At 37.1% G+C, this 12,946-nt stretch overlaps 1 protein-coding gene across 1 annotated transcript in view; it reads left to right on the forward strand.

Moving 5' to 3' along the window:
- RP2 (RP2 activator of ARL3 GTPase) overlaps positions 1 to 12,946 on the forward strand; it is a 45,214-nt gene that overhangs the window by 31,205 nt on the left and 1,063 nt on the right. Inside the window, exons 4-5 of the mRNA XM_019019075.2 lie at positions 9,471 to 9,556; positions 11,339 to 11,446. Coding sequence (XP_018874620.1) covers positions 9,471 to 9,556; positions 11,339 to 11,422 — 170 coding nt within the window. The 3' untranslated portion in view covers positions 11,423 to 11,446. The remainder of the gene's footprint in view (positions 1 to 9,470; positions 9,557 to 11,338; positions 11,447 to 12,946) is intronic.

Genomic DNA, 12,946 nt, shown 5'->3' on the forward strand with positions numbered 1-12,946 from the left:
TATATAGGTTTTTGAGTGTACATAACTTTTCAAGTCACTTGGGTAATTTGCTAGCATTTGGTATTGTCAGTTTTCCAATAGGTGTGTCATGATATCTCATTGTGTTTTTTAAATCAACTTTTAATTTTGAAACAATTTTAGATTCACAGGGAATTTGTCAAGATAGGCCAGGCGTGGTGGCTCATGCCTGTAATCCCAACACTTTGGGAGGCCGAGGCAGGAGGATTGCTTGAGCCCAGGAGTTCGAAACCAGCCTAGCCAACATAATGAGACTTTGTCTCTACAAAAAGAAAAAAAAAAATGAGTCGAGCATGGTGTCATGTGCCTGTAGCCCCAGCTACTCTGGAGGCTGATCTCAGGAGCAAGGCAAAGATGCCTTCCATCACTATTCTGCAAGTGTTCAGTCTCACCCTTAGGAATGATGTAGGCTGGGCGCAGTGGCTCACACCTGTAATCCCAGCACTTTGGGAGGCCAAGGTGGGTGGATCTCTTGAGGCCAGAAGTTCGAGACCAGCCTGGCCAACATGATGAAACCCCGTCTCTACTAAAAATACAAAAAATTAGCCAGGCGTGGTGGCACTTGTCTGTAATCCCAGCTATTTGGGAGGCTAAGGCAGGAGAATCGCTTGAGCCCGGGAGGTGGAGGTTGCAGTGAGCCAAGATCGCGCCACTGCACTCCAGCCTAGGAGACAGGGCGATACTCCATCTCAAAAAAAAAAAAAAAAAAAAAAAAAAAGAATGTCAGTGGCCAGGCGCAGTGGCTCATGCCTGTAGTCCCAGCACTTAGGGAGGCTGAGGCAGGTGGATCACTTGAGCCCAGGAGTTTGAGACCAGCGTGGGCAACAAGGCAAAGCCTCATCTCTACAAAAAAATACAAAAATTAGTTGGGTGTGTGATGGTGCGTGCCTGTAGTCCCAGCTACTTGGGAGACTGAGGTGGGAGGATCACTTGAGCCTGGGAGGCAGAGGTTGCAGTTAGCTGAGATCACATCACTGCACTCCAGCCTTGGGGGGAGTGACCCAAGGAGATCCTGTCTCAAAACAACAAAAACATCGATGTCAGGTTTAGGCACAGTTGCTTATGCCTGTAATCCCAGCAATTTGGGAGGCCAAGGCAGGAAGATTGCTTGAAGCAAAGAGTTCAAGACCAGCCTGAACAACAAAGTGAGACCCCCATCTCTTAAAAAAATTAAATTAAAAATTTTAAAAGGAATTATGTCAGTTGTAGGTTTTCTTTTTTTTTTTTTTTAAGACGGAGTTTTGCTCTTTGTTGCCCAGGCTGGACTGCGATGGCGCGATCTTGGCTCACCGCAACCTCTGCCTCCCAGGTTCAAGTGATTCTCCTGCCTCAGCCTCTTGAGTAGCTGGGATTACAGGCACGCCACCACGCCCGGCTAATTTTGCATTTTTAATGAAGACGGGGTTTCTCCATGTTGGTCAGGCTGGTCTCGGTGATCCGCCCACCTTGGCCTCCCAAAGTGCTGGGATTACAGGCGTGAGCTACCGTGCCCGGCCGTCAGTTGTAGGTTTTCATACATACTTTTTTTTTTTTTTTTTTTTTTTTTTTGAGGTAGAGTTTTGCTCTTGTTGCCCAGGCTGGAGTGCAATGGTGTGATCTCGGCTCACCGCAACCCCCGCCTCCCAGGTTCAGGTGATTCTCCTGCCTCAGCCTCCTGAGTAGCTGAGATTACAGGCATGTGCCACCACGCCCGGCTAATTTTGTATTTTTAGTAGAGATGGGGTTTCTCCATGTTAGTCAGGCTGGTCTCAAACTCCTGACCTCAGGTGATCCGCCTGCCTCGGCCTCCCAAAGTGCTGGGATTACAGGCGTGAGCCACCGCGCCTGGTGCAATACATAACTTTGTTTAATGTGTGTTTAAAGATACCTTATTTAGCATATACTGTTGATTCATTAACATTGAACTCACAGCCAACAGCACTAGAACTGATGCTGGAGCAAAGCATATCTAACACATTTTCTCATGAGGCAAATCACAACTTTCCTTAGTTTAGCAGCCATTAGACAGCACTTCAGCACTGTGTTTGGGGGCTATTTTATTTTTTTGGAGACAGGGTCTTGCTCTGTCAGCCAGGGTAGAGTGCAGTGGTATGACCATAGCTCACTGTAACCTCAAACTCATGGGCTCAGGTGATCCTCCCACCTCAGACTCGCAAGGAGCTAGGACTACAGGTGCACTCCACCATGCCCAGCTATTTTTTTTTAACATAAAAGAGACAGGGTCTTGCTTTGTTGCCCAGGCTGGTCTTGAACTCCTGGGCTCAGGTGATCCACCCAACTTGGCCTCCCAAAGTGCTGGGATTACAGGCATGAGCCACCACGCCCAGCCCCCAGCTATTTTTTTAAACAATGTTGTAGAGTTGGGGTCTTGCCATGTTACCCAGGCTGATCTTGAACTTCTGGCCTCAAGCAATCCTCCCTCCTCAGCCTCCCAAAGTGCTGGGATTACAGGCATGAGCCACTGTGCCTGGCCTAGGGGATATTTTAAACAGGTAAAATCACCAACAAAAAGCACAAAAATGTGAAAAATACGGCACTACCTACACCTCACAAAGGACACTTTCTTATAGTACAATAGCTGAAACAGGCAGAGTGTCACCTTGTTCAGCCTCAGCTGGGAGCATGCACATCAGGCAATTCTAATTTTTTGCCACTGTGCATGTCCACAAATAACCATGAAAGCACTGCAAGCATTGATTTGGGGAGTTAGAAATGAATTTTAGCAAGTAGGTAAATTTGAAATGAAGGGATCTGCATATAATGAGGATTGACTATATCTGTTATTTAATGTTACAATTTTTCCTTTAAGCACTGCTTTAGCTGCATCTCACAAATTTTGATATGTTGTATTTTCATTTTTATTTAATTCAGAGTTTGGCAAATTATGGCCCACTGTCTGCTTTAATAAGTGAAGTCTTGTTGGAGCACAGCCACGCTCATTCCCTTTTTTTTTTTTTTTTTTTTTTTTTTTTTTTTTGTGAGATGGAGTTTTGCTCTCATCACCCAGGCTGGAGTGCAGTGGCACACTGCAACCTCCGCCTCCCGGGTTCAAGCGATTCTCCTGCCTCAGCCTCCCGAGTAGCTGGGATTACAGGTGCCCGCCACCACGCCCGGCTAATATTTGTATTTTCAGTAGAGATGGGGTTTCACCATGTTGGCCAGGCTAGTCTCAAACTCCTGACATCAGGTGATCTGCCCGCCTCAGCCTCCCAAAGTGCTGGGATTACAGGTGTGAGCCACCACACCCGGCCACTCATTCTTTTATCTATTACATTATGGTGCACAAAGCCTGAAATATTTCCTGTCTGGCCCTTTACAGAAAAAGTATGTTGACCCCTGATTTAGTTAAAACTATTTTTTAGTTTCCCTTGAGACCTCACTTGATCCACGGATTATTTAGAAGTATAATTGTTTAATTTCCAAACATTTGGGGATTGCCCAAGTGTATTTCTATTATTGATTTCTAAATCCTGTTATGGTCCAAGAATATACATTTGTATGATTTCTGTTTTTTATATTAAAATGTATTTTATGGCACAGAATATGGCTTATCTTGGTGAATATTCTATGTGCATCTGAGAAGAATGTGTAATCTGCTGTTGCTTGGTTGAATTTTCTATAAATGTCCACTAGGTCAAGTTGGTTGATAGTGCTATTCAGGTTATCTGTATCCTTGCTGATTTTCTGCCTACTTGTTCCATAAATCAATGAGAGAGGAGTGTTGAAGCCTCCAACTGTAATTTTGGATTTGTCTGTTTCTCTTTTCAGATCCTGTCAGGTTTTGTCTCATGTATTTTGAAGCTCTGTTATTATGTGCATACACATTTAGGATTGTTATATCTTCTTGGAGAATCCTTCATCGTTATGTGATGTCCCTCATTTTTTTTAAGAGAGGGGTTCTTGCTCTGTCACCCAGTCTGGGGTACAGTGGTGCAGTCATAGCTCAACTGCAGTCTCGAACTCCTGGGGCTCAAATAATCCTCCCACCTCAGCCTCCTGAGTAGCTGGGATTACAGGCACAAGCCACCATGTCCGACTCTGATGTCTTTCTTTATCTCTGATAATTTTCCTTGTTCTGAAATCTACTTCATCTCAAATTAATATAGCTACTCTAGCTTTCATTTGGTTAGTGTTTTATTGTAAAGATTTATCTTTTTTTCTTGTAGCTTATCAAGGCTGTATATTTAAAGTGAGTGTTCTGTAGACAGCATGTAGTTGGTTTTTGCTTTTCAATCCAGTCTCTTTTAACTGCTGTATTTAGACCATTCACATTGAAAGGGATTATTGATACAGTTGGATCAGAATCTTTCATTTTGCTAGCTGATTTGTTCCAGTTGTTCTTTTTTCTTATTACCTCTTTTTCTTTTTAGCAGTTTTATAATTCCACTTAATCTTGTCTATTGACATATTTATACCTCTTCTTCAAAAACTTATTTAATGGTTATGTTGGGTTTTACAGCAAATATTTTTAAATAATTTGAGTCTACCTTCTAATATTACACAACTTCACCTGTCATCTAAGGACCTGATAACATTATATTCTTAATTCTTCCTTCTCATCCCTGTGTCATTATTGTCATATATTACTGTTGTATAAACACCTAATACGTTGTTAATGTTATTGCTTTGAACTGTCTGGTGTTTTTTTGTTTGTTTGTTTGTTTGTGTGTTTGTTTTTGAGACAGGATCTCACTTTGATGCCCAGGCTGGAGCGCAGTGGCTTGATCTCGGCTCACTGCAGCTTCGACCTCCAGAGCTCAGGTGATTCTTCTACCTCAGTCTCCCGAATAGCTTGGACTACAGACATGGGCTACTACGCCTGGCTAATTTTTGTATTTTTTTGTAGAGATGGGGCTTTGCCATGTTGCCTAGGCTGGTCTTGAACTCCTGGGCTAAAGCGATCTGCCTGCCTCAGCCTCCCAAACTGCTAGGAATACGGGAGTGAGCCACTGTGCCTGGCCTGAACTGTCACTTATTTTTAGAGCAATTAAAAATAAAAATATAGATCATACTTTATAGGCAGTTTTAGAGCAGAGGAATGTCATGGTCCTTTTAAAGTGTAAATCCTGTCACTGGTCGCTTTAATGGGGAAGCAGAAAGACCAGCTAGGAGGCTGTTGCAGTAATCTAATTGAGACATAGTGGCTTGTTCCAAGGTCATGTTAGATCTCAGAAGGGTTCACTAGGTAAGACATCCAGAAATCTTTTTTGTCTGCTTCAGAGTCTCACAATTTTTCATGACAGCTGAAATATTTAGATCTAAAGCTACCATGAACTCTCTGAATAAGATGTTCATATTAAAACACTAAAAACATGACCAGTAATCCTTGTTGACCTCATAGTTCAGTTAGAAATAATCACAGTAATTGGCATCATCATTAGATAGAGGGACAGATAGTAGTGTTTAATAAGTGTGTTGTCAACATTGTAGTTTTTAAAAAATTTAGTAGTGCTTAGCAAGTGCATTGTCAACACTGTAGTTTTTTTAAGGGTTTTTGTTTGTTTAATACATGTGAAAAGAATGCATAAACAAATTGAGACATGAGAAAGCATTGGTTCAACACTAATGAATCTAAAGAATTAGGATTTGGGAAGGTGGAAAAGATTACCTAAACATTTTCAAAAATTGGAAACTGCAACCAAAATAAGCTGATAAAAATCCCTATTAACACTTATGAAGAGTCTTCAGACTCTTCCCATGATTTTTATTAAACTAGAGAGCCTCACCTGGCTGCTATAGGAGTCTTCATATGCAGAACAGAAATAAGGAGATTCCCCTGAAGGTTCCCCATGTTGCTAAGTGTTTTCCCCACCCCCACCCGACCCTGAGCTTCTTAATGAAGCAGTCCTCCATCCTCCTAATTTGAGAGGATGTGAATCATTCCACAGATGTCTGTCTTCTAGCACCACCCCTCATATTTCCTCTACATACCAGGTCTTCAGCTGCGTTCTAGGAACACCATATACTACTGAGTTGCAAATCTATGTCAAGCATATAAGACAAACATTGTAGTCTTTTAAAATTTAAGATTATTCACACATGTTAAAACAAATGCATTTGTCCACTTTTTTGTTGGAAAATTATTAGGTCATTTATTGGCAGTTTATCATATTCTAGTCAATATCAATCAAGTTATATACCTGAGTAATTCTACCAAGATTGTATTTCTGAATTCTAGATTACATGTTCTTTATAGAAAGACTGGAACTTTTAATAATAAATGTCTAACTTAAATACACACATACACTATATTTCCTTGTAGTGATGAAACTATATTCTACCTTAATTCAAACTTTCTACCTTGCAAAACTGGAAACCCTACATTTATTATCAACTTTTTCTTTTTAGTTCAGTATTTATTAGGTTTAAAGTACTTTTTAAACTCATTTTGCAAATTTCCAAATGTACTAAATGTAGAGAGTACAGTGACCCCCATGTGTACCCATCACCCAGTTTCATCAACTTCTTGCCATACTTAAAAAAAAATCTCATTGTTTGCTAAAACATTTTAATCAAATTGATTCATCCTGTCATTTCATCCCTAAATATTTCATTATCTTAAAACAAAATTAAAAATGTTTTCTTAAGTAACTACGGTGCATTATCACATTTAACAGAATTAACAATAATTCCTTAGTTTCCTCTAATATTCAGTCCATATGCAGATTTACCTACTTACTAAAATAATTCTTTGTGTTTTTACAGTTAATTTGATCCAGATCTAAAATAGACCCACTTACTGTATTTGGTTTTTTTTTTTTAATCTTCTATCACTCTTAAATCAAAAACAGGTGTTCCCCCTCTACTACTTTTTTCTTGCCTTTGTCTTGGGAAAGAAGCTTGGTCAATTATGTTATAGTATTTATGAGGTTGTTTAATTCGTTCCTCCATATTTCTTGCAGACTAGAAGTTAGATCAAAGCCTTGTTTACGTTCAGGTTTAGTTATTTTTTTACTTTTATTTTTTAATTTTTTTTGGCAGGAATACATAGATGGTACCGTTTCCTGTTGCATTAATTGAGAAGGCACATAATGTTTGATTGTTGTACTTTTAGGGATACTAAGATTTAATGGTTGGGTTTACACGGTGACGACCTTATCTTTTTATTGTAGAGTTTCCTGCAGTCTTCTCTGTGGGATGCTAAAACCATTGATGATTGTTGCCTGAACCAATTGTTTTATTAGGCGTTGCAAAATGACTGTTTTCTGTATTTTCTTTCTTTCTTTTTTTTTTTTTTTTTTTAGCAAACTTACTTTTTAATCTTGTCACTACCTCTGCATTTATTAACAGATGTTGACAAAACTCCTCGTATGCCAGAGCTGTTTGGTTAACTTGAAATATGCTTCATGTCAGAAAAGCAGAATAAATAAAGAGAAAAATAAGCATCAATTTTCAGAGTAGTGAATTGGTGCCCTAGCAACCTCCATTGGTATACAGTGAATTTTGTTTCTCTCTTCTTTTTTTATTTTCCTTAAAAATATCTGGTAGTAAGGAGGATCTCTCTAAGTATCATTATGAACTCATGACTTTTTATATATTTATTAATTTTAATAAATCAGAGTCATTATTCCTTCTGTTTCACTATGTCTCATCTTTGGCCATTGGGAGCCCCTTCAGGCTGGCTTCTGTCTCCTTTTGATAGAACCCCACTGGCCTTTGATAGCTTCATTACTTTTTGGCTGAAGAAAATATTCCACGTTGACCTTAATCCATTTCTTGCCCCAGACATGGAATCATCTATTTTTCTAAGATTACTTAGTTATTTTTAGTGGGGAATGATATTTAGAATGATATTTAGAAATACATGTTAGGTGCTGTGTATTACTGGGTTGTCATTTCTTTTAAGCTTTTTCAGTGGACATAGCTAGAAACTATGTATTTTTAAAAAGGAAAAGATCATGAGTTTACATTGATATTTCTAAATAAAAATTTAAGATTTTAAGCTTTTCTTTTGTAAGGTTAGATGTTTTATTACAATATGTTCTTGAACTCCTGGCCAGGGGTGAAGGCAAGAGGATTGCTTGAGGCCAAGAGTTTGAGACCAGACTGAGCAACATAGTGAGACCCCATATCTATTTTTTTTTTTCTGAGACATGGTCTCGCTCTGTTGTCCAGGCTAGAGTGCAGTGGCTTGATCATGGCTTGCTATAACCTCAAACTCCTGGGGTCAAGTGACCTTTCCATCTCAGTCCCTCGAGTAGCTGGGACTACACGCCTGTGACCCTGCACCCAGCTAATTTTTTAATTTTTTGTAGAGACGGGGTCTTGCTTTGTTGCCTAGGCTGGTCTTCAACTCCAGGGCTTGTGATCCTCCTGCCTAGGGCTCCCAAAATTCTAGGATTACAAGCATGAACCACTGTGCCCAGCCGTGAGATTCTATCTCTAAAAGAAATTTTAATACATTTTTAATAAAGTATACAGGAGGATGTGCATAAGTTATATGCAAATACTATACCATTTTATTAATATATAAGGGATTTGAGCAACAAATGGAACCAATACTTGCAGATACCTAGGGACCACTATATCCTGCCTTTTCTGTATTTGTTGCCTGTATTATATCACAAGCCTCCAAGAAAAAAAAATCACAAGCCTTCAGTTATCTTGATGCCCAATGTAGTGTAACCTTTTCTTTCTCATTCTTGTACCTTGTACTGCAGCACACGGTTACATTCAATTTAGTGTTTCATATTCATTCACTCTAGTATTTCATTACTTAGTACTTCATTATTCTATGTTGGTTTGTATTTGTTTAATGGGTTTATGTCTTCTTTCAATACATTTGTAATTTCCTGGAGATCAAGACTTTTCCATCACTGTAGGAGGTTTTTAATGTTTTCAAACTAATGTATGAGAAAGGAGGCACAGATATTCTATTAAAAGGATTAAAAATAAAAAACTTTGTCTATGTTTCTAGAATGTAGCTTTAAGACACACTCAAGGAAAATACTTTCAGATGGTCATCACTTTTGGTGCCTGGCCTCAATTCTTATTTGGCTTAGCTTCATTATTGGTGGCCTAGAACTTGGCTGGTAAGTAGGAGAGTTGGAAGCAAGGCTGGCTGCCTGGCAAAACCTACTTATGTTGACTTGGATTGCTTTTGATCTTATTTGCTATTTTATCAACTATTTTTATACTCCTAAATGAGTAGAATTTCTGTGGTTTTTATAGAAGAATGAGAACCAGAAAAGCCAGACTATTTACAACACTTTAAAAATGTGACACTAGTCCTATAATAGTACTGAAGCTACTTGTTATGAGACTGTTAATTTGTTTTATGATTAGCGTAGGAAGAAGCAGCTGAGGTGATATGTCCCATCTGTCTGCTTTCCTCTTCCTTCTTTTTCACCCTCAAAGAAGATGCTGGAGATTCTTCAGGGAAGAATAAAAAGATTAAATTTAGAATATATTTGTATTTGTGTTAAGAAAACGTTTCTTGGGTTTGCTTATAGGTCCTGTTATTGCCTTGGAGTTTAATGGAGATGGTGCTGTAGAAGGATGTCAACTTATTGTAAACGAGATATTCAATGGGACCAAGGTACAAGATTTTATTGACTGTATTTCAATCTAACTTTTCTTTTCATCTCCTTTTCCTTACAGTCAAATAATACTTTAATACTTTTGTCCCTAATGTTGCTTGGAATTTTTGTTGTGTGTGTGTGTGTGTGTGTGTGTTTAAAGCAGATCATGATTTTTAGAACCTTTGATAAATAATTGGGAACTAAGCTGTGATTTTTTTCTTGCCAAACTAAAACTTTAATTGTTTAAAATAATTACAAAATAAGAATCTATTTATTAAAAACCTTCTATAGTATATGTTTCTAAAGTAAAAAGTCTCATCAAATGTCTTTTCAAGTCTTTGCATTTTTAAAAATACTGATTTGTTGAAAATATTTTATTTCTAAGATTATAGTCTTTAGATGGACGATTCTGTTGCCCAGGGTTCATTTTTACTTGCTTCAGTAATGCTTCACCAAAAATTGAACTTCAGATATACATAGAAATCATCACATGTAGGCATTTTCTAAATATATTGATGAAGTTGCTGTATCTAAGAATTGCAGACATAAATAAATTTAAAACCAAACATAGAGGATTACATTAGCAAATCTATAATTGACTACTTTTTGATAAATACCTGGGAGGACATTTTGGTTTTATCATCTGATTTGGCTTATGATTCCTTGAATTTACAAAAATTAAAGTACTTTGTCTTTGATCTCATTTTATCATCACAGTAGTACTAAGGGAGAGGGAAAATACCAGGTTGAATAGAAAAGGAAACTGAGAGATAAAATGGTTATAATTTGGACTTTTAGAGCTGAATGATTTAGAGATTATCTAATCCAGCTTTCTCATTTTACAGGTGTAGTTACTGAGCCCACAGAGGTTTATTAAATTGTCAGCATCATATGCTAGTTTACGATAAAGCTAGAATAGAACCCACATCTGCTCTAATTCCTTGCTGACATTTGTAAAAGCTACTTTAGAAGGGTTCTATTGAGTATTGCTTCATTGATGTTTAGCAGATAGTTTATTTAAAAATAACAGGCTGGGTGTGGTGGCTCACACCTGTAATCCCAGCACTTTGGGAGGCTGAAGCGGGAAGACTGCTTGAGCCCAGGAGTTCAAGACCAGTCTGGGCAACATAGTGAGACTCTACAAAAAGTAAAAAAAAAAAAAAAAAAACTAGCTAGGCGTGGTGGTACACACCATTAGTACCAGCTACTTGGGGGGCTGAGGCAGGAGAATCACTTGAGTCCAGAAGTCTAGGCTGCAGTGAGCCATGATTGCACCACTGCACTCCAGCCTGGGCAACAGAGCAAGACTCTGTCTCAAAAATAAATAAAATAAAATAAAATAAAATAAAATAAAATAAAATAAAATAAAATAAAATAAAAAATAGTAATATATCTTTAGCAGCTTTGAAAGGGATAATCTCAAGTTTTGCTGCTCAGACTACTGAGATTATTAGAAAATAGAAGAAACAAAGAGTTTTTTAAGTGACTCTTATTCAGTAGCTTCCATAATATTGAGTGTTGTAAAAGTCCAGATGTAATAAAATACAACTCAAGTATTATGAAAGCAGAGACCTTAATTATATAAGTGCTTCCAAAAGAGCTTAATTTACATTATAGCTATTCAAACTGTATTACATGAATTCTAAAGAAAATCTACAGATTAAATATTGTCATTATAAATGATGTACTTGAACTTCTTTTGAATAATTAGCTTGGAACTTTGCTCTGTGGAGAACATGGGCTTTGGCATTCTGAAGTACTTGGTACTTATTTTTTTTTTAATTTTCTATTTAAAATAGATGTTTGTATCTGAAAGCAAGGAGACGGCATCTGGAGATGTAGACAGCTTCTACAACTTTGCTGATATACAGATGGGAATATGAAGTGCAATGTGGAACCAGGACTTGGTATTAAGCCTTTCCCAACTTGTGAATATAGAATTTGATAATACACTTTTGTGTATTAGCAATGGTTTTTACTAATGCTAAAACTGTTAAAGTTTATTTTTTAATAAATTGTTGACTATTACATCATTTACTTGAGGTTCAAAAATAATTCATTTTAAATTAAGTAGTTTTAATCAGCTTAAAAGCTATTTAACCCATTTTAATAAGCTTGCAGTTTTGTTTCTCTGCATATGATATTCTTATTAGAAAACAGAAGTAGCTAACAGTTTATTATTTTAATCCTATTTAAATGTTCTTTCAAATCTCTAATAATTTAAACTTTCCTCAGTGCTCCATGATACTTTTTTTGAGACTCCATATCATTGCTTATTTTACCTTTTTCAATTTAGAGGGATTTGTTACTAGTCGATCAATTAGAATCAACCTATGCACATTTTTATGTACACATATCCAGTTATATAATTGCTTCCTAGTTGCATTATATGGCAAATGAGATTTTGTACATGGAGTTGACATAATACTTTGTAAATTGAATTTTTTAAAGAAATAGGCATTTGATAACCAGCTTGGCAAGTAACTCTACTAACAGATGTTGGTATAGCTATTTAAAGACTACTTCGTAAGTAGTATGATTATTTGAATAAATTACACATTGTTTAGTTTTTTAATACAACTGCTATATGACTCTTCTGCTTCCTGATAAGAAAAGGTATATGCAATGCTAAAACTGTAGAAGCCCAATCACCAGCAGTTTTTAAAAAGGGGTGATAACTTTTATTAGCTCTTGTGGGCTATCAAGAGAATTAGAACAAAACCTTGTGACTTTTAGGTAAGAAATAGGCATGATGATAAGCTATGCAGATTATTAAAAAGCTTGATACATTTGATTTTTCATTAGATATGCCATTCATATCAAGTAATGTTCAAGTATGATACAATTATTTTGGTTGCTTTAAAGCACTGTTTCCCAAATCTACCTGATCATAATAATTTACCAGGAAGCAGAGGAGAGCTACTTGTTTAAAAATCCACATTCTTGGACCCAATCTTCAGATGCACGGATTCAGTCTTCAGGGGAAACTCTGTTTTAAGGGGTATGTTGTAATCTAAAGTAATTGGTTCAGGAGGTGTCAATAGGTTGAACTTGTGAGAAGGCACTGAATCTGCCATCCACATCACATATAGCAGCTATTATGAAATCAGCTTTCATAGGCCTATTTTTAAAAGGAATCTGAAATTTAATTCTATTTTGATAAAACTAAGACTGAAAATAACCACTTGTAAACATTCCTATGATTGTTACTAAAATGTATTTTCATGTTTAAAATGTTTTTGGATATTTTTGGGTTAATAACTACTACATTGAATTGCATGTTAAGGTGCAGAAATAATACATTAAAAGATTTTCACTTTAAATTAATTAGTAATATTGAGCGCTCACCCTGTGCGTGGCCTTGTGCTAACCATTAGCACTGCATCATTTCAATTCGTTTATAAGGG

Source organism: Gorilla gorilla, chromosome X, assembly GCF_029281585.2.
Source record: "Gorilla gorilla gorilla isolate KB3781 chromosome X, NHGRI_mGorGor1-v2.1_pri, whole genome shotgun sequence".
NCBI classification, from domain to species: Eukaryota; Metazoa; Chordata; class Mammalia; order Primates; family Hominidae; genus Gorilla; species Gorilla gorilla.